This window comes from Ochotona curzoniae, unplaced genomic scaffold, assembly GCF_017591425.1.
Source record: "Ochotona curzoniae isolate NIBS_2020 unplaced genomic scaffold, NIBS_Ocur_1.0 contig_4105, whole genome shotgun sequence".
Taxonomy (NCBI): Eukaryota; Metazoa; Chordata; class Mammalia; order Lagomorpha; family Ochotonidae; genus Ochotona; species Ochotona curzoniae.
Window position 1 is genome coordinate 5041628 of NW_024466129.1, and position 19062 is coordinate 5060689.

Genomic DNA, 19062 nt, shown 5'->3' on the forward strand with positions numbered 1-19062 from the left:
CCTGCGTGTCCTCCTCACACAGTGTGCTGCAGCATTCTGCCTTTGAAGAGCCGAAGCTCAGCGTTGGCTTTGGTGAGCACTGAGGCAGCCCCGGGACTTCCTGGGAGGTTTCCAACAGAAGGAAGAGGACACAGGCTTCCCAGGTCTTTGCCTTGCTCTCATTGCCACTCCTCTCCTCCACTGTGCTTCTCCCCTTTGCGGAGGTGGTCCCCTGGATCATGGTTCCCAGGGAAGTTAAGCCTCGTGGCCTAGCACCGGTACCAGATGGGACAGAGAAAAACAGGCTGAGCACAAGGACACATAGTAGAGAGCATTTTTAAACTATTGTTTCCATAATACATGTGCATGATCTAAGAACAATTGATAGTTAAATCTGACAGAGATTTTTTAGAAAGTCAAGATTTTACTTACTGAGACCTGTGCAATGGGTTAAGCTACACCTGTAATGCCAGCATCCTGTAAGGGCATCAGTTAGGTTTCCATTCTTGACCCAGCTCCCTCTTGGTGTGCCTGGGAACTCAGAGGGAGATGGCCCAGTGCTCAGGGCCTTGCACCCATGCCGGCAGAAGTCCCTGGCTTTGGTCTTCCATCTCACCCAGCTCTAGCCATTGTGGTCATTTGGAGAGTGACCCAGCAGATGGAAGACCTCTGTGTCTCCCTAACTCCGATTTTCAAATAAATCTTTAAATAAAGTCTCATTCTATTTTACACTAGTCATATTTTTTATGTTTTCCTTTTAAGTACTTAACATGGGGCCTGGCATGATAGCCTAGTGGCTAACTTCTCAACTTGAATGTGCCAGAGTCCCATATGGGTGCCGGCTCATGTCCCAACTGCTCTGCTTCCCATCCAGCTCCCTGCTTGTGGCCTGGGAAAGTAGTAGAGGACAGCCCAAAGCCTTGGGACCCTGCACCTGCATGGGAGACCCAGAAGAAGTTCCTGACTCCTGGCTTCAGATCGGCTCATCTCCAACTGCTGTGACCACTTGGGGAGTGAACCAGTAGATGCAAGATTTTTCTGTCTCTCCTTCTCTCTGTAAATCGGCCTTTCCAATAAAAATAATAATTTTTTAAAAGTACTTAGCATGTGCCAGGCACTTTTCTGAAAGCCTGACCCTTTAACTCTTGAAATTAAGTAGCTAACTGATGGTTAGCCTGAGTTTCACAGAGAGCAAAGTGAAGCGTGGGCAGCTGGACTGCCCAGGTTCCAAAGTGAACTGTGGCTGGAACAGGACTCAGCTCCAGACAGCAACTCTCACCAACCTGCAGCACCACTGAGACTGGGCATCAGCGTGCCAACGGCAAGCAGCAGCATTCTTAGCAGGAATGAGCGCATCGTATGCACTGAGGCCTGCAGCGTGCAAAGCTCTCTGAGTGGATTCGGTCATTTAGTCTAAGAAGTGGAACAAAAGCAGGGAACATCAGGCAACACGGAACAAAGTGTCTGATTTGTGTCCAAGGAAATTTTGTCCATATTTTTAAGCTGAGAATAAAAAAACACCAATCACAAGAGAGTGAACTTGGAAGTAAGGAAATCCGTCCCCAATTCTTCCTGAATAAAGGAATTCTGGGTTGTTTTTTTTGTTTTTCACTTCATACCTGATCACACCCTGAAGCCATTTGCTGGAATAACTCAGGGAAATCACTTTCTCCCTCCACAAAAATCAGCCAGAGACAAACATGTACTATAAAAATTATCAGGGTTTAATCACTGACAACATCAGAACCACAGTGCATTAATGTAAAAACCTGTCTGTACAATTATACACACACACACACACACAATGTTCTTTGTGAGCAGCAATTTTCAGCAAATCTGACAAACAGTAAGAGTCATTCCTATTTTGGGTTTGAAAGCAGAGATGGAAATTTCCAAGATGCCCCCGCCTGTGTCTGGCTCCAGCGACCCCCGAGCGGTGATTTGCAGAGGCCCGAGGTAGCAGGAGGCATTAGCAGCACCAGGCACTCAGGCCTTCCCTTGTTCGGCAGAGGAGACGTCTTCCATCATTTATTACACTGATGTTCCATCCATCTGCATCATTAGGTTCAGTAGTTACCATGACAATGTGATGCCTTCAGCAAGCTAACTTGATAGCCAGATGCCAGAATGTGAAAAAAAAAAAAATAGGACCAGCCAAGAAAGTGAGAGAAATACAATTAATCTGAACCACAGAGAGAATGTACGTAAAACTAGGACCAGGAGAAGAACTGCCGAACTGTCACCGAGAAGGGAATGAGGAAGGGTGAGGACAACGACATCCCAGGGGAAAAGGCGTTGCTAACTACGGCCACGGGGACTGGGGAGAGAAGGGGAGTCAGGGAGATGGCTCTGTGCCACCGCCACCCCGCCACACCAGTAGCTTGCTGCCACCCAGCTCAGTGGGCTCAGCCCTGACTCTGCTTGTGGATTCTAAGGGCCCTCGCAGTGTTGCCCAGGCTCCCTGGCCACCATCATCTCAAACAGCCACCAGCACACACCACTCCCTTCCAATTTGCTGTCGTCACCCCCACCCACGCTGCCCTCCGATGGCATCATTTCTGCCATTCTGAAGCAATCTTAAGAGCCTGCCCTGAGCTACGTCTAGGGACTCCCTGTTCCCTGGCCTCCAAAGAGTCTGGTGGAGGCAGCAAACCCTCACAGACCTCCGGAGCAGGCCAGGAAGTTGAGAAAAGCAGAACAGTATAAACGTCACAGCCCTGGGAGCTGAGCCTGCCCGGGTGGTCGCTGTCAGCAGGGTTGCGTGGGGTAACGGCGCTGAGCCAGGCGGTTTGGCCGATTGAGGCTGGTAGCCATGGGCAGCTGAAAAACAGAATAAACGTGATACCAGAGGAGGGCCAGGTGTTTGGCACCACCAAGAGGATGCCACTTGGAATACCCACGCTCCCATACCCAAGGCCTAGGTTTGAGTCCTAACTTGACTTTCTATCTTCTTTCAAGTGGACACGGGAAGACACAAGTGACAGCTTAGGTGATCGGGTCCCTGGCACCCATATGAGAACCTAGACTGAGTTCCTTCCTGCCTCGTGGACTTGGTGTGGGCGTGTAGAACACTTCTGCTCCAGCCGGCTTGCCAGGGTCGCATTCCAATTCTGCACCATTCCCTGATACCTCCACCTCTTACATACGTGAGTGGTGAAACAAATTGAACTTCATAAAAAAAAGGGAGACCATATAACACATGAGCAGAGCTAAGTCTGCCCCGGGTGCTGAGGAACAGGGAGCTTGGTCTCTCTCCAAGTCGGTCAGGAGCCCTTCACCCCAAGACAGGGTGGTACACCTGAGCCTCTGACCCAAATGCCAACTGTGCCTCTCCCACACCAAGATTAAGAGCAACATTAATGATAGCTACATTTATTGAGCACTGTCTGGAGGCAGACTTTTCAGGAACCCATCTATCAGGTAGCTACTGCCAGCCCCATTTACTAACACAGACGTTAAGACGTTGCTAAAACAACTGCTCAAGATGGAAGCTCCTATGATAAGCAGTAGGCTGGAATTATAATCCCAGGTCTCCTTAGTCCGAAGCCGGGAGCCCCCAACCCCACCCCAGGAGGGCTTCCTTACCTGTGGAACCTGGGATGGGTTGTAGAGAGGGACAGCCCCTTCCAAGGAAGGTGGAGGAAGTAGGACCCCAGGACCAGAGTAGAGCTCAGAGGACACGCCCTGTGATAAAAAATAACAGGAAATGCCATTGCTGGCCAAGGTCCCACATGGAGGACACCATGAGCATCAGCTTTAGACACGGGAAGCACATGGGGAGGCTCTCTCGAAAGAACTCAGGCAAGCAAACACCGCCCAAGTGGGCACAGCAAGCCCTTGGTCCAGGAGACAACGCAGAGGCTTAGGTGTAAGGAAAACCCACTGTAAATTACACTGGCGCTCTCGTAAGCACCACCCCACTTTGTCCAGAACCTCACATCGCCAGCAGCACTCTAATCGGGATTCAAGAGCTAAACGCGCTTTCCTAGCAAGAGGTGTGAACCCCATGCTGACGTGAACAAGTCATCAGGAACCTGTTATAACCCGAGGTCAGGGCTGGGCTGGGCTTTCTTGGACCAGGGCAAGAGCCAGCGGCAGGCAAGGAAGCTGTTGGCAGCTGAATTGCATCCTGCCCCAAACCCACACACTGAAGCCCTTACTTTCAGCAGCTCACAATGTGACTATACTTGGATTCGGCATCTTTAAAGAATGGTCACAAGGAAAGCGGCCGTCCTACAGGCACCCCATCCAACCTGACCCGTGTCCTTACACAAGGCTGTGTGAATACAAGACACACACTAAGAGAGAAGGGTGTGTGTAGACACAAGGCAGGAAAGCGCCTTCAGAAGCAAGACTTCTCATACCAGGATTTTGCACTTATGACCCCCACAGCTGGGAGAAATATCTGCTAAGCGCTTTTGTCTGCAGTACCCTGTGATGGCAGTCTGTGCCAATCACACACACGCCTTCTCAGTCTGCACCAATCACACACACGCCTTCTCAGTCTGCGCCAATCACACACACGCCTTCTCAGTCTGCACCAATCACACACACGCCTTCTCAGTCTGCACCAATCACACAGTCTGCGCCAATCACACACACACGCCTTCTCAGTCTGCACCAATCACACACACATGCCTTCTCAGTCTGCACCAATCACACACACGCTTTCTCAGTCTGTGCCAATCACACACACATGCCTTCTCAGTCTGTGCCAATCACACACACGCCTTCTCAGTCTGCACCAATCACACACACACCTTCTCAGTCTGCACCAATCACACACACACTTTCTCAGTCTGTGCCAATCACACACACATGCCTTCTCAGTCTGTGCCAATCACACACACGCCTTCTCAGTCTGCACCAATCACACACATGCCTTCTCAGTCTGCACCAATCACACACACGCCTTCTCAGTCTGCACCAATCACACACACACACGCCTTCTCAGTCTGCACCAATCACACTCACGCCTTCTCAGTCTGAGCCAATCACACACATGCTTTCTCTTTTTCCCACAAGTCAGCCCCTTCCCAGGAAGCACCTGCAGCCCACACTGGACGTTCAGGCCAATGTCACATGTGGGCATCTTTGAGGTCACAGGCCCCAGTTCACAGATCACTCACCTCTGGCCCAGACGGGTCTCGGATCCCAGCGCCATTAGCCATCCCCGGGGTAGGCAGGCCTCCTCGGACTTCAGTCCTTCCTGGAAAGCAGGAGCCAGAGAGGTGTCCTCTACCCAGGTCCAAGGGACCCTTACTGCCAGAAGCCACCCCTCGCCCCCGGGGAGCACCAAGAGCCTCAGAGACCAACCCCAGAATGTGCGGCTGCTGCTACCTTTGTCCCTAGAGAATGTGCCACCACCTGGCACAAGTGGAGACCCCAGCGGGGGTGTCAGTGAGAGGTCCTGGCCAGCCTCGGAGGGAGAAGATGCTCTGGGGTTCTCCTGCTATGGGGAGAAATGAGAGCAGCATTGCCGACGGTGGTGGTATGTGGATCCCCAGCCCCGCAATGATGGAGTCAGGTGCAACCGGCTCCTGGGCCACTCCCCAAATCACAGGTCTCCACGTGCCACGTCCCCAGCTCAGTAACCCAGATCAGCAACCCAAATGATGGCCCCCTGAAGTGAAAACCCTTCATCCGAATTTTTAAGGCTTTTTATAATCCACCTCTGCCCTCTCAAGACCAATCTATTCCCCATCTTCTCCCAACACTAAAGTTCTGGTTCATTCACACAGTGGTGGAGTCAGAGCGAGTGCCAGGAAGCCCCAGTTGCTGAGCAAGTGCCCTGGGCAGGTGCACAGGAGAGGGCGTGTCCTCTCCTCCCCCTGCGGTCACCTCTGAGTCAGGGCTGTCCGAGTCCTCCTCCTCTCCGGAGGGGGATGCATTCTTGGTGGGCTTCGAGCGAAACCAGCTGAACCAGCCGAACCCGGAGCTCTGCAAGGGGAAGAACGCACACTGCTGCCGGTTTCCTGCTCCCTGGTGGCCCTGTCGTGGCTCCCAGCACCCAGCACCTCCCAGCACCCAGGATGCGCGCAGTGCTCCTCAGTGCACTCAGGACCCAAAGGAAGGGGCGGAGACAGATCCAGTCCTCCACCTTGCTGTTCTCTTTCCCATCGGCCGGCTTTCCTTTGCGTGCTGTATCTGGGGGAGATTTTCCATCTGCCTCGTCGGAGGACTCCTTCTCAGCCTCCTTGTCCAACCTGGTGGAGGTCTCAGAGGAACTCCGCGCCCTGGGAGCCAGCGGCACCTGCAGCAAGAGGAAATGCATGCGCATGCGCTTGTGGAGCACCTGGCGGCTCACTGTGGGCTTCCTCCCTGAGCCAGCTACTCCCAGGCGCCTGCCCTCAGGGACAGGTGTCAGGATGGACAGCCCAGAGCCCAAGCCCGGTGCTCACACTGCTCCTGGTGGTGGACACTGCGGGCTCCCTCTCTGGAGAGGGCCCAGGAGGCAGCTGGCCTGGAGCCAGGGACTCAATGCCCCAAACCAAAACCCCCAAGGTTAACACAGCTGTCTTCCAAATGCGCATGCCCCAGAGAAGACCCAACTATGCCCTCTTGGTGTTTGTTTCTCAATGTGCTAAAATACACGCAGCTTGAAGTCTACCAGCTGAACCACTTTTAGGTGTCTAACACGGTGACCTTAAGCATATGCAATAGGCTGCCCCGCCGTCACCAGCATCTATTTCCAGAACCCCTTCTTCACCCTCCCCGACAGCCCCCCAGAAGTCCTGACCCTTCCCCCCGCCCTGACACCTTTCATCTACTTTGTGTCACTCCAGGCATCTCACAGGTGGACCCATGCAACATCCTGCCCTTTAGTGCTATTTTTATATTCCATGCTTTTAATAAAGCATAATTGGGATAAACTTTGAAAAATACTTTGATAAAATATAGAAAAAGCTTTATTTAAAAAAAAAAAAGGATCCTGACCTCTAAGAATACATAATTTTAAATAGAAACAGAGACACAGAAAGAGCTCCCAACCGCTAACTCACTCCCCAAATTCAATACAGGTCTCCCACATGAATAAGGACCCAATTCCTTGAGGCGTACCATTGGCTGTCTCCCAGGTCTCGTAATAAAAGCTTTACTTTTTTTATTCTAATACTGGATTTGCTAAGTGCAGGCAATGCTCTAAGGGTTTTTATATAAGTGGTTCACTTAATCCTTACAATATTGCTAGGAGGGAGGTACTATTACGACCATCTCATTTTGCACGAGAATACTAGAGCACAGAATGGTACAGCAGCCCACCCGGGCCACACCAGTAGCCAACAGCAGAACAAAGCTTCAGGTCTGAGCCATCTGACTTTCCTGGTAGAAACTTCTCCTGGTTTAATCATTCCAGATACAAGCAAGTCACATGTAACAGGATGCCATCGTTGTGTGTTACGAATGAGCAAGAGGAAAGAAAAGAGAAAGGAAGGGAAGGAGGGAGGGAAAGGAAGTGGGTAGAAATAAAGAGAAGACAGAGCTGAAGGAAGAAGCAGGGTAAGGGAAGCAGCACATCCAAAATAGTGAACAACGTGGAAATAACCGACCTCGACCGCGCTCATCAGGAGCCTCCGAGGCCCTCCAGATCCCACCTTGTCCCCTCTCGGGCCCTGCTTCTGATGCTCCCTCCACACTCCCTCATCTGGGCACAGCAGTTCCCTGGTTCCTTGAGCCCCCATCCCAAGGCCTCTGCCCTCGCCATCCTCTGTGCCTGGAACACGTGGCCCTGGATTCTTGTCCAGCTCATCTCCATGCTCCAGTCTCACGTCAGCCCGCAGGCCTCCTCAGAGGCACTTCTGGGCCACCTGTTACAGCCCACTCCTCCTGTGTCTTTCCAGGCTCATCCCACTACCCCCAGTGCCGTGAGGGGCGGCTTGCTCTGTTCGAGCAGTACTTGCTGCACACTCGGGAATGAACACTGGCACTTTCATACAATGGACTTTGTTATTCCAACATTAAAAATCATATTTATGGATGACACAGAAAAATTGCACCACAAAATGCCAAGTAAATCTATTAGGCCAGGATTCTGGCTCAACGATTAAGTTGCTGCTTGCAATGCAGCATTCCATTTTAAAGTACCAGTTCAAGCCCCAGGTGCTCTGCTTCCAATCCAACCATTGCTAACACACCTGGGAAAAGAGCAGACGGTCCAAGTGCTTGCTTGGGGCCCAGGCACTCACACAGGAGACCAAGATGATGCAGTTCTGGGCTCTTGGATCCAGCCTTGCATAGCCCCAACCACTGTGGCCATTTGGAGAATGAGCCAAAAGACAGAAAATCTTCTTTCTCTTTGTTGCTGTGTACCAATTGAACTTTTTTATCCTTTATTATTATTATTACTTGTTTGAGAGGCAGAGAGGGGGCGGGGGGACTGAGAGCACTTCCCTCCACTGGTTCATTGGTGGCTGTGTTCCAGTCCTGCTGTACTTCTCAGTTCCAGCGTCTTTCTAATGCATAGCCAAGGAGACTGCAGGTGACACCCCAGGCACTTGAGCCAGCTGCCACCAAAGTGGGAGACACAGACGGAGGCCCTGGCCAATGGCTTCAGCTCAGCCCAAGCCTCTCTCCTAGCAGTATTTGAGAAATGAATCAACAGGTAGAAGATCCCTGTTTCTCTCTCCTTCTCTATCTCACCCTTTGTCTCTGCTTTTCAAAAGAACACACACACACACAATTTTTTAACGAGAAGCAAAGGTAGGCTTAGTGATGCAGTGCATTGAGGCAATGCTTGGAACACATGCATTGCTCATTATAGGGCCTGGTTTGAGTCCCAACTACTGCATTCCTGATCCAGCTTCCTGCCATGGTGCCAGAGAGGCATCAGACAGTGGTCTAAAAATGTGGGTCCCTGACCCCATGTGGGGAAGCTGGATGATGGTCTTGGCTCCTGGCTCAGCCTGGCTAGGCCCGACTACTGTGTGTATTGGAGGGGTGAACGTACAGCTGAAAAGCCTCTGTGTGTCTGTGCGAGTGTGGGCTGTGTCCCCTCTCTCGTCATATGGATAGGTAGCTAGGCAGGAGCTAGGGAGGATGCCCAAGCAACACAGATCTGTAAGGCCAGACACACACACCTGTTCTGCTACTCGCTCTCCTCTGCCTCCCAGGACACAGCAGGAGCTTAAGCAACAACAACACCCGCTCCCTGACTCCCAGGATTGTGGCCAGAACGAAATAAGGGCGACATGAGCAGCCACTTCTCACAGGAACATATGTAGATGGCTGACAGACACACGAGAAAAAAATGCTCAAGCTCCCTAGCTATTAGGGAAATAAAAATAAAAACCACGGTGAGGTTGTACCTAACTCTAGTGAGATTAGCCTACACTAAGAATTCTACTAACACCTGCTGGTGTGCATGTGGGGCGAAAGATATCCTACTCCACTGCTGGCAGGAGTGTAGGCTAGTACAACCCCTGCGGAAATCAGCATGGAGAGAGCTCAACTGCATATGACAAAGCGACCTGCAACCCTATGTTTATAACAGCACAATCTGCAATAGCAAAGACAGGGACATAACCCAGATGTCCGTACAAGAGGAATAAAGAAACTGTGGCACATCTACTCCATGGAATACTACTCGGCCATTAAAAGCAATGAAATTCTACCATTTGTGACCAAATATTCCCAGCTGGAAACCATTGTGCTCAATGAGAAAAGCCAATCCCAAAAGGACAAATATCATATGTTCTCTCCGACACAGAGCAACATTCATGCAAAATGCAAAACAGACAGATAAATAGATAAGCATGCATGTACATACAGTCTTATAGATGAACTGGAAAGTGGAGACTAACCTACTGGGAAGTGAGGATACCTTGCAGTATGCATCTCTACTCCTGAATACAAGGACTCCCGCTGAAAACTGCTAAATATCCTTTCACAATAGGATACTGGATTTCCTATTACTCCCTGTACCTACAATGCCATGATGCCTTTAAATAGCAGGTTGTGGGACGTGTGACTGCTGCTGAGGAATACACCAGTGTAATACTATGCAGTGTGGGGAGGGGCGTGCAAGAGTCTAAGGGACCAGGGCACCTGTTCACATGAGCATCACCGGAGAAGGCACCTGCCTCACTTGGGTGTCATCCTCTCACCTGGGGTGAGGAAACAACTTCCAGACTGTCCAGCTGCTGGGAGATTTCTGGAGCTGCTGTGCTCTCCGTAACATCACCTGTAAAAGAAGAAATACAAGCCGTGTTTGGGAGCTGGGCCCCCTTCACTCCTGCCCCCGCCGCAACCTGAGAAGGGCTTGGGGAGACCAGCACACCCCAAGCTGCAGAGTGGCTAGAGTCGGGAACCCCTAGGTCTCTGGAGACACAGCAAGCCACTATCCGATCACAGGGCTTTTCTCAGTCTCAGCCACCGCAGGGCACACTGGTCACCTAGCCTGTGTCCCCCAAGACCACTGTGGTCCTTTCAGCACCATGTCCATCTAGGTTACAGCCATCCTTCATTGGTGCCTCCAGCCTGGCCAGAACCTATCTTAGGCCTGAGATCTAACCCTTCTCGGAGTCCCCAGCAATTCCCTGGGGCTCAGCACTGCCCACCCACAGTACTTCCTTGTCCCAAGCAGGCCAGAAATATGGGCTTCTGTCTACCTCTGGGGTAAGCTCTGGGGTGCAGGACGACCCAGAAACGGGCCTGGGCTGTGGTGCACGTGGCATCTTCTTCTCCTTTGCACCCCATAGTCTTCCTCTCGCCCCCTCACCCCACCCTCTGCAGTTAGGCAGCCCAAGGTGAGAGCAGGTCAGACAGGAGATAGCACGCTCCTCCCGTTGTAGCAGAATACCAGAAGCACCACGCAGGCTCTCGGCAGCACCTGCACTCCACCACCTGGGTCTCCCCCGGCTCAAGGAGCATCTGCACCCACTGCTCCCCACACCTCCCTCCCCTGTTTGCTCTCTCCCAAGGTGTCCAGGCAGGCCGGCAGGTCTTACCAGGAACTGGGTGCGTCCACAGCGTGTCCTCCCAGACCCTTCCTTCAAGAGCCTGTGGTTGCTCCACACTGACCGGGAGGTGGGTCTCGGGCCCAGGTGTCCCTCCTTGCCCTGCCTCAGGGCCCAGCTGGAGGGAGAAGGATTGCTGAGGCAGGCCGGTCAGCTCAGGTGTGGGCCATAGGTCCGGCTGGTACCCTGGGGCCTTTGGGTAGCCCTGATGTCCAGAAAGACTCTGATAGAAAGTGGGCTCTGAGGACATAGGAGAAAGCAGTGAGAGCTGAAATGTGGCATTTGCAGACACATCAATCAAGAAACCTTCCTGCCTGTGCCCCTCCAATGAAAGCAGTTGCAATGACCAGTAACTAGACATGCCCACCCCACAAGGCCATGCAGCACATGGCAACAGCAGCACTCACAGCCCACCTCCTCTTGCCATCTCTACACTTCCCACTGATGTGTGGGGAGGGAAGAAGTGTCCACTCCACCCAATGCCACACCTCTGTGCTTTGGGATCAACTCTCTCCCTTAAGGAGTTCCTCGGCTACTTGAGACTTAGTAAATGGCCAGTTTGGGGACAGCCATTTGGCCCAGCAGTTAAGATCCCCACAGCCCACAGTACCTGAGTTCAGTTCCAGCTTCCCACCAGCGCTCCCTGGGACAGCTCCAGGAACTGAGTTCCTGACACCCAAACGGGAGACCTGGAGTGAGTTCCCAGCTTCAGCTTTGGCCCTGGGCCAGCCCTAACTGTTGAGGCCATTTGGGGAATGGAACTGGTTCATAGAAGCCCCCCCCAAACAAATTATAAAAATAAAAGGAAAACTAAATAAAGGGCCAAAGTCTACTCACAGATGGTAAATATGTTTACAGTGCCGCAGTGTGCACCCATCTCAGAAGGGGCCTTCTGCTTACGTCTCCCAAGGTGGAGACAAACAGAAAAATGAGCCCAAAGTTCAAGGAGAGCGAGCGTGGACCCTTATCTCACACTGCCACCCCACAGCTAGAGCACAGGTGAGCTGAGATCCTGGGTGCTCCAACAGGAAGCTCACACTGCAGGCTCTTAGACCTGCAGGGTGGCTGGGTGGAGGAGGTGCCTGCACAGGCAGAGTGGGCACTCGGGAGCGAGGAGTGGGGCTTCCCTAACCCACATGGTGTGGCTCCGTAAGACCCTGTTGGCTCAGTACCTGCTGTTTCTCTGGCTCTCGGAACATCCACGTTTGTAGAGCGAGGGTCCCCAGCATCTGCAGCGATCTTTAAAAGAAAATACCATCCTTTTCAGCAGCACAAAGGAAAACAAGACTAAGAGAACAAGACTGAATCCAAAATTATATCACAAAGGAATCTCTAGTGGGAGTGACACGGTGAGGCAACCTCTGCTAACCGCTCAGCCCCCTGGGGTCTCCTGAGCTGGACAGCGCCTCCCAGACCTCCCGGCTCCGCCCAGAGCAGCGGCAGCTGGCTGCAGGTCCTGGCCAACTGCGGCGAGGAACCTGCAGGCCTCAGAGGATGCAGCTGAGGGAGGGAGCAGGGGCTGGCTGGGCTTTCAAAATCCACTTGGCAAAGTGAGAGGAAGAACATGGGGGCGGCCCTGTTCCAGTTACCAGCCCAGCAGCCAACATCTCAGCAAATTCACTGAAAGGTTATACTGTTCCCGTAATGACCTGCAGATTGGGCAATCCTCAGAACACGAAGGAAAGGCCCAGACGTCTTTAAGCGATTGCCTGGCCCACATTACATGAAAGTGAGCGGTCCTCTCTGATCCATTGTTCCCAGCAGAGTCGGGGAAGCTTTGATAGCCATTGGACATGCGCCCTGGGACCTCAGAGAAGGGCGGGCAACACCTCTGGGTCCCGCACGGAAAGCACTTAAAGCATTTCAAAAATGGAAGCAGAACAGGCGAGAAGCCCAGAGGCCCACCCATTCCCAGGCCACCGTAGGGATGCATGGGGCCAGGGCTCACTGACATCCTCGCCTCTCAACTACCGCCTGCACCTGCTCACTCTGCCGCCTGGGAAGAGCGGAGGGAAAGCGAGGCCCGCCCGGGACCCCTCTCCACTGGCTCACCTGCAGCTCCCAGCGCCGCCGAAGCTGCCGCAGCCAGTCAGGCTCCCAGACCCCATCTCCACGGTGCCGCTCAAGAACCAGCGGGTCTGACAGCTTCAGCCTCTCAGCCAGCTGTGCCGGGTTGCCAGCCGGTCAGAGTGCAAGTGGGTGCAGAGAGCAAGGAGAGCCACGGAACGACGAGGGGGCAAAGAGGCAAGGAGGGCAAAGCGAAAAGGCCGTGATGGCCTCGTAAGTTGGGTTACAAAGAACTACTGAGAAACAGCAAGTTCATCAGGGAGTCCCCGACGTCGGTATTACATGCTAACTAAAGCACGCAGGGAACCAGGGACCTGGCTCCAGTCTGCTCTGTCACTCTGGCTGTCCATCAGGTCACCTTGAAAACAAGGCCCATTCTGAGCCAGAGGCTTAGAAGGACTATCTTTCACACAAGCTCCAGACAAAACTAACACTGCTTTGCTTTCCAAAGCTTGATTCCATTACATTTCAAGGTTTGTTAACTGTGTTGTAGTGCAGGACCAGCACTGCATGTGGGCGCCAGGTAGTGTCCCAGCTGCCTCGCTTCCAATCCAGCTTCCCGCTAATAACCTGGCGGGAAAACCCTGGAAGGTGGCCAAGTGCCTGGGCCACTGCCACCCACCTGAGCGACTCGGATGAAGCTCGTGGCTCCTGGCCACAGCCTGGCCAATGTAGCCATCTGAGGCGTCAACCAGAGGATGGAAGAGCTCTCCCCCGTCTCCCTCTCTCTGCGTCACTCTGCTTTTCGAACAAAGCGGCCATTATTTCACTAAAAGCATAGCCACACAGAGAGAGGGAGAACCAGAGAGATTCTATCCTCTGCTTTTCCGCCCAAGTGGCCATAGCAGCCAACAGGTAGACCAGAAACCAGAAGCCCAGAGCTCCACCCTGGTCTTGCCCATGCAAGTCCCTGGGCGATCCGCTGCCCCTTCCACAGGTGCATTGCAGGGAGCTGGTCAGAAGAAGAGCAGCTGGGACTTGAACCCGTGCTCCGGTGTGGGATGCTGCTCTTACCGACAGGGGCTTAACCTGCAGCACTGTATCACCTGCTCCACCATATCCCCTGGTTCAATCCCAGAACCCGCCCAGCCGCGCATCCTGGCTGCCTGGGCTCCTTGCGAGCATCAGCCTATGGGGCAGACCCCTCAGGTATGGGGCCTACCGAACACCACAGGCCTTACTGCCTTCACATCCAGCTCTGGGGCCTCATCTGCGGCAAAACAAAACACTCAGGGCACGCTGCCTTTTGGCTTTCTAGCTAACAGATTTTTCCTTCAATTAATTGAAAGAACCATTCGCCTGACTGTTGTTTTCCTCCCCAGGAACTAAAGGTTCAAATGTTTTTGTTTTCTTCTTCTTTTTTTTTAATGCATCCCACATGTGATAAAATATCCCATGCATTTAAAAGCATTTTAACAAGGATCATTTCCTGTTTTAATCACCAACCATATTTTTGAAGTCCAGCTTTTATAATTAGAACGGTTTGCCATAGCATGTATTTCTACTCTACTCTCAGGGAGCACACACATGGCACTCCCAGTCCCCAGAACCACTGCCCCAGCCCTGAGCATCCCCCTCTGCAGGTCCACCTCTGCTTATCACATCTGGGCATGAGGCTGTGGTCAAAGACGGCCGTGTGTTCAGAGATGAAATGGCTTTCTCTGAGCACTGAAGCTCAACACCAGCTGGGGGCCCTTGGAGACACGTACCTCGATCAGTTCCTCTAGCAGCACGGGGTGGCTGCTCTCTGCCTGGCTCAGGATGGCCGTGGCAATGGCTTCACAGTAATATAAGGCCTGGGATGCCAGGCCATAATCTGCCAGACGGGAAGCATAAATGAGCTTATACACCTGCAAACAGGAACAGGACCAGGGATGAGTCCAGCAGGCCTGCGAGGCAGGAAAGTAGATAAGACCTCTTGGGAGTCAGCTGACTGCCGGCTCCCCTCTGCACTGGCACCCAAGTGTCAATGGCTACATGCCACTTGGGGCCCTTTTTCTGTGCGTCGGCACAACTCCAAATTCAGTCCATGGTTCATGAGTTATAGAAAAAGGACAGGCAGCCCTTGAGCTCAAGTCTGGGCCTTGGTCACCAGAGAAATGCATGAGGTACCCACTTCCTAGCCATCAGGCTACAACACGAGAGAGTCCTCGGTTTGTGGGGCATTGATCAGGCACAAGGACACATAGAAAAGAAGCAAAAGTCAACCCTGGTGCAAAACCCCAAGGAGGACACAGAGACAGGGGCACTCAGGCCAGCGCATGAGGGCAGGGTGAGGACTCGGGCACCGGGCAGACCCAGGTTCAAATCCAAGCTCCACGCTCAGTGTGGAGCGCTGCACGGCTGGGTATGTATCTGCCTCAGTTTACTCATTACAACATGAGACGTTTGACCGTTCACACCACCTCGCTCCTCTCTTGCTGTCAAGATTAAATGAAATCATCCGGATACTCAAACAGTGGTAGGTAAGAGATGTGAATCGCCGGGCCTCAGATTCCACTCGTGACCAGCAACGCTGTCGAGCTGAGCATGCGTAACAGGGTCAACGACCTCTGCTAACAAGGTGTGTGTTGTGGTGCCCATCTCAGCACCAGGCACAAGGAGGGACAGGGCTGGGCTAAAGCACCAAAGGTGGGCAGGAACATAAGGTCCCTGCACCTGACAAGGAAAGCAAAGACAGGGCGGCAGTCCAACATCCCCTGGGCGCCTGGGGCCGGCCTGGGAGGCAGCCCCGCGACTGCGCGGCTCAGGATGGGTGCCTGGCGCCACCACCCAGTGTTGCATGCTCACACTCCCACGGGGGATCCACCGCTCAGGCACTGCCGTGTCACCCACACTTCATTGGCATACTGCTGAGACAGAGGGAAAAACAGCACTGGGCCTCAGAGCACCCACGAGCGTGACACGGCATAGAATCACTCCATGGAATGAGGGGGACAGTGGACATCACATCCCGAAGCTAAGAAGACAGAAGAACCGGCCATGTGCACACCCCCGTGCAGCAGGAGACCCAGGAGGAAGGAGAGGAGAGAGCGGGGAGCAGGCACAGAGCAAGGGGGAGTTCTCAGGGCAGAAGCCTGAGGGGGAAAGATGCACCAAGCAGCAGTGACAGGTGCAGGGAGAGATGGAGGACTTTCCTACAGGTGGAGGAGAGGGGATGCTGCACAGGCGTGGAGGGGACAGGCGCGCAGGGCCGGGGTGGCCGCAGGTAGGGCCGGGGTGGCCGCAGGTAGGGCCGGGGTGGCCGCAGGTAGGGCCGGGTGGTCGCAGGTAGAGCTAGGCTGCAAAGCGAAACAGGAGCCTTCAGCACACGGGCTTTCGTAAGAGAAATGACAGACTTCTAGGGAACATGTGAGGCAAGCAAGCCCCTTACGGCGCTCGCGCTAACGAGGGCAAGCCATCAGGAGACTGGGCCCAGGGGACTGGGCCACCACTGTGCTAAGGCGGCCACTATCCACAGGCATGGGGCACGGTCAGGGCCGCGGCGTCGCCGCGGACTCGGTTACCTGGAAGGCAGGGATGAAGGATTTGGGGCGGCCCAGCGTCTGACAGTACTCGAAGATCTCCGTCCTCTGGATAGCCTCCGTGGTGGCAAATTTCAAAAACTCCTGACTGAAACAAGGAAGAGCAATGAAAAGTTTGAGATGATGGCGGGGGAGGTGGCCAGACTTCCGGACTCCCTGATGGCAGCGTCTCCCTGATGGCAGCGCCCGGTCTGGGCTGGCAAGGTCGCAGCGCTAAGGGAGGGGAGAGGCTGGGAGCCGCAGGGTGGGCATGTGGCAGCCACCCTGGGCAACAGGGTGTGCTGGCAGGTGCAGAAGGGAGCCCCAAGCGAAGTGCCGAAGCCCAGCCGCTCAGCACCAACAGGTGCCATGGGTCACTCCAGAAGCACCGGGAAAAGCAGGCCTGGCCAGCAGAGGATCAGCTCCAGCAAGAGAATGAGGGGCCCAGCCCCTAACCCCACCCCCTTCAGCCTGCCCCAGAGTGACATCACAGTTGCCACGGTAGCTCCTGGCTGCTGCATCTTCCTCACCTAACACAGGAGAGGGGCCTAGGGAGGGCGCCGCGAGCGGGCAGCTGCCTTGTGACTTAGCAGGCTGAGCCTGCCTACTGCACAGGCATCCCCTGTGGGCACTGGCTTGGCTCATTTTCCAGCAACTCCACTTCCAATATGCCTGGGAAAGCAGTGGGAGATGGCCCAAGTACTCCGGGCACCCACGTGGGAGACAGGAAAAAACTTCTGGATCTTGGGTTCAGTCTGGCCCAGCCCCTGTGGCCCATTTGAGGAGTGAACACTGGATGGAAAGATTCTCTCTCTCTCTGCCTTTCAACTAAATAAAATAAATCTTAAAAAAAAAAAAAAAAAAGATTTGGTGTCAGAAACATTTGCATCTCTGCACGGTTTTATGAGCTTCCTGCAGTAACCCACAAACACACACTCGGGGTCCCGTTTGACCCACACAGGCTGCTCTGGGAACCGCCAGGACAGAGATGCAACAAAGGGACAGCATGTCCCCGGGAGCTCACCTGAGCAGGCCAGTGCCATTAGGAAAAGCTGCGGCAGCCTGCCCGCAGGACACCACGTCCCTCCCCTCCGCACGGTAGCTGCATTGCCTTCCAAACGCCTCGCTTTCCCTTCTCTGTACTCTCTTCACAGGGTAAACGTGTAATAAGGGACAGGGTGCAAGGAAAAGATCTGGCACCAGCTGGGAGCTTAGTTCATCGTCGTGGGGAGGGAGGGGAGAGATCAAGTGGGCCTCCAGAGAGCCACCTGCCAGCCCATTCATTCATTCTCCTCTGGGCTCCCGGGATGATCCTGTGTGCCAAGAGCAGCTCCAAGTCAGCATAGGGGCGCTGGGACCCCACTTCTACTTCCTAGTTTCACTCAGAATGAGCTCTCAGGAGAGGCCCAGGGCGTCCTGACACAGAGCTCACAAATAAAACCTTATTTTTGTTTTTAGGTTTCATTTTTTTTTAACCGATTCCTGTTTGTGGAGCCAGAGTGCCACCCAGTGGCCACAGGACACAATGCAGCCGGGCCGCCACAGCTCGCAGCTGCTTAGAGCAAGGCCTGGGCCCCCTGGTGATGCGATGTGACAGCTACCTAGCGTCTCCTGGCCCAGACCTGCGGATTCTGCAGTCACACCAGCAGATGAGAAGCCGGGAAACCCAGCATGGGCTGAAACATCACGCACCTGTGGCTGCTGCCCAGCAAAGCCAGACGGTCTGCGTTCACGGTGCAGTGTCCGAAGGGCACCTGAGCCATGAGGTAGCAGAAGTGGGCGGCCTCCACCAGCCCCTTGCCCGCTGCAGGAGGACAACGACAGGTCACAGGGCAGCATGAACTTGGAAGCTGGAGTCGCACCCCACCCCCCCAGGAGCTCACTCCCTCTCACACTGACACTGCACCTCAAACATCTCAATTCTCTTCCCCCAGAAAAAGGACACTTCCCTGTGCTCTGTAATGGACATGCGATTGGACATTTCCCAGGTATCTGAGTCCTGTTGGGTGAAAGGTGAAGGAGAGACTTGACCTCAGCCAAGAAGGGGACCTTCAGAGAAGCAATCAGCTCAGGCCTGCCAGGGCATTGCCACCAAGCAATAGGCGACCTCCCAGGCCTCATAAAAGTCACAGTAGAAACCAGATTGTTCCCAATGTTAAAAGGTTCTCCCATACAGTTTCCATTGCCTCAAGCAGATAAACCACTAGCACCATGAGTACACCCGAGAGGGGCTTGGCAACGTGTCCAACCCTTCGCTCCGAGGTTCCAGGCGCCCTAGGTCCTGGCACCACATGTGGCACAGCCAGACGTGGCAGTTCGAAGCTGAGCAGAACAGGGTTTTACAAAGCCTCTCAAAGGACACCATGCACTCTGCGAATCTGAGAGCCACCAGTCTCGAACATTCAGTAGTCCTTGTTCACGAGAGGACAGACACAAAGACATCAGGATTAGCAGGGGCAGTTCAGACAACCAACAGAATTTGCTGCCTGACTGAGTGGGGTCGCTGGAGGACGGGTGGCACAGGACGCCAGGGCCCGGGAGTCCACCCCATCCGCCAGTGA

At 53.8% G+C, this 19062-nt stretch overlaps 1 protein-coding gene across 1 annotated transcript in view; it reads right to left on the minus strand.

The window, feature by feature from the left end:
* Positions 1-2727: 2727 nt before the first annotated feature.
* The window catches only part of SEC16B (SEC16 homolog B, endoplasmic reticulum export factor), a 33743-nt gene continuing 17408 nt past the window's right edge, over positions 2728-19062 (minus strand). The window contains exons 13-25 of the mRNA XM_040984228.1: positions 18194-18305; positions 16505-16610; positions 14708-14848; positions 12984-13094; positions 12104-12170; positions 10923-11171; positions 10080-10156; positions 6080-6232; positions 5821-5919; positions 5320-5431; positions 5109-5188; positions 3565-3663; positions 2728-2799 (exon numbers count right to left, since the gene is read on the minus strand). Of these exons, the coding sequence (XP_040840162.1) occupies positions 2728-2799; positions 3565-3663; positions 5109-5188; positions 5320-5431; positions 5821-5919; positions 6080-6232; positions 10080-10156; positions 10923-11171; positions 12104-12170; positions 12984-13094; positions 14708-14848; positions 16505-16610; positions 18194-18305 (1478 nt within the window). The remainder of the gene's footprint in view (positions 2800-3564; positions 3664-5108; positions 5189-5319; positions 5432-5820; positions 5920-6079; positions 6233-10079; positions 10157-10922; positions 11172-12103; positions 12171-12983; positions 13095-14707; positions 14849-16504; positions 16611-18193; positions 18306-19062) is intronic.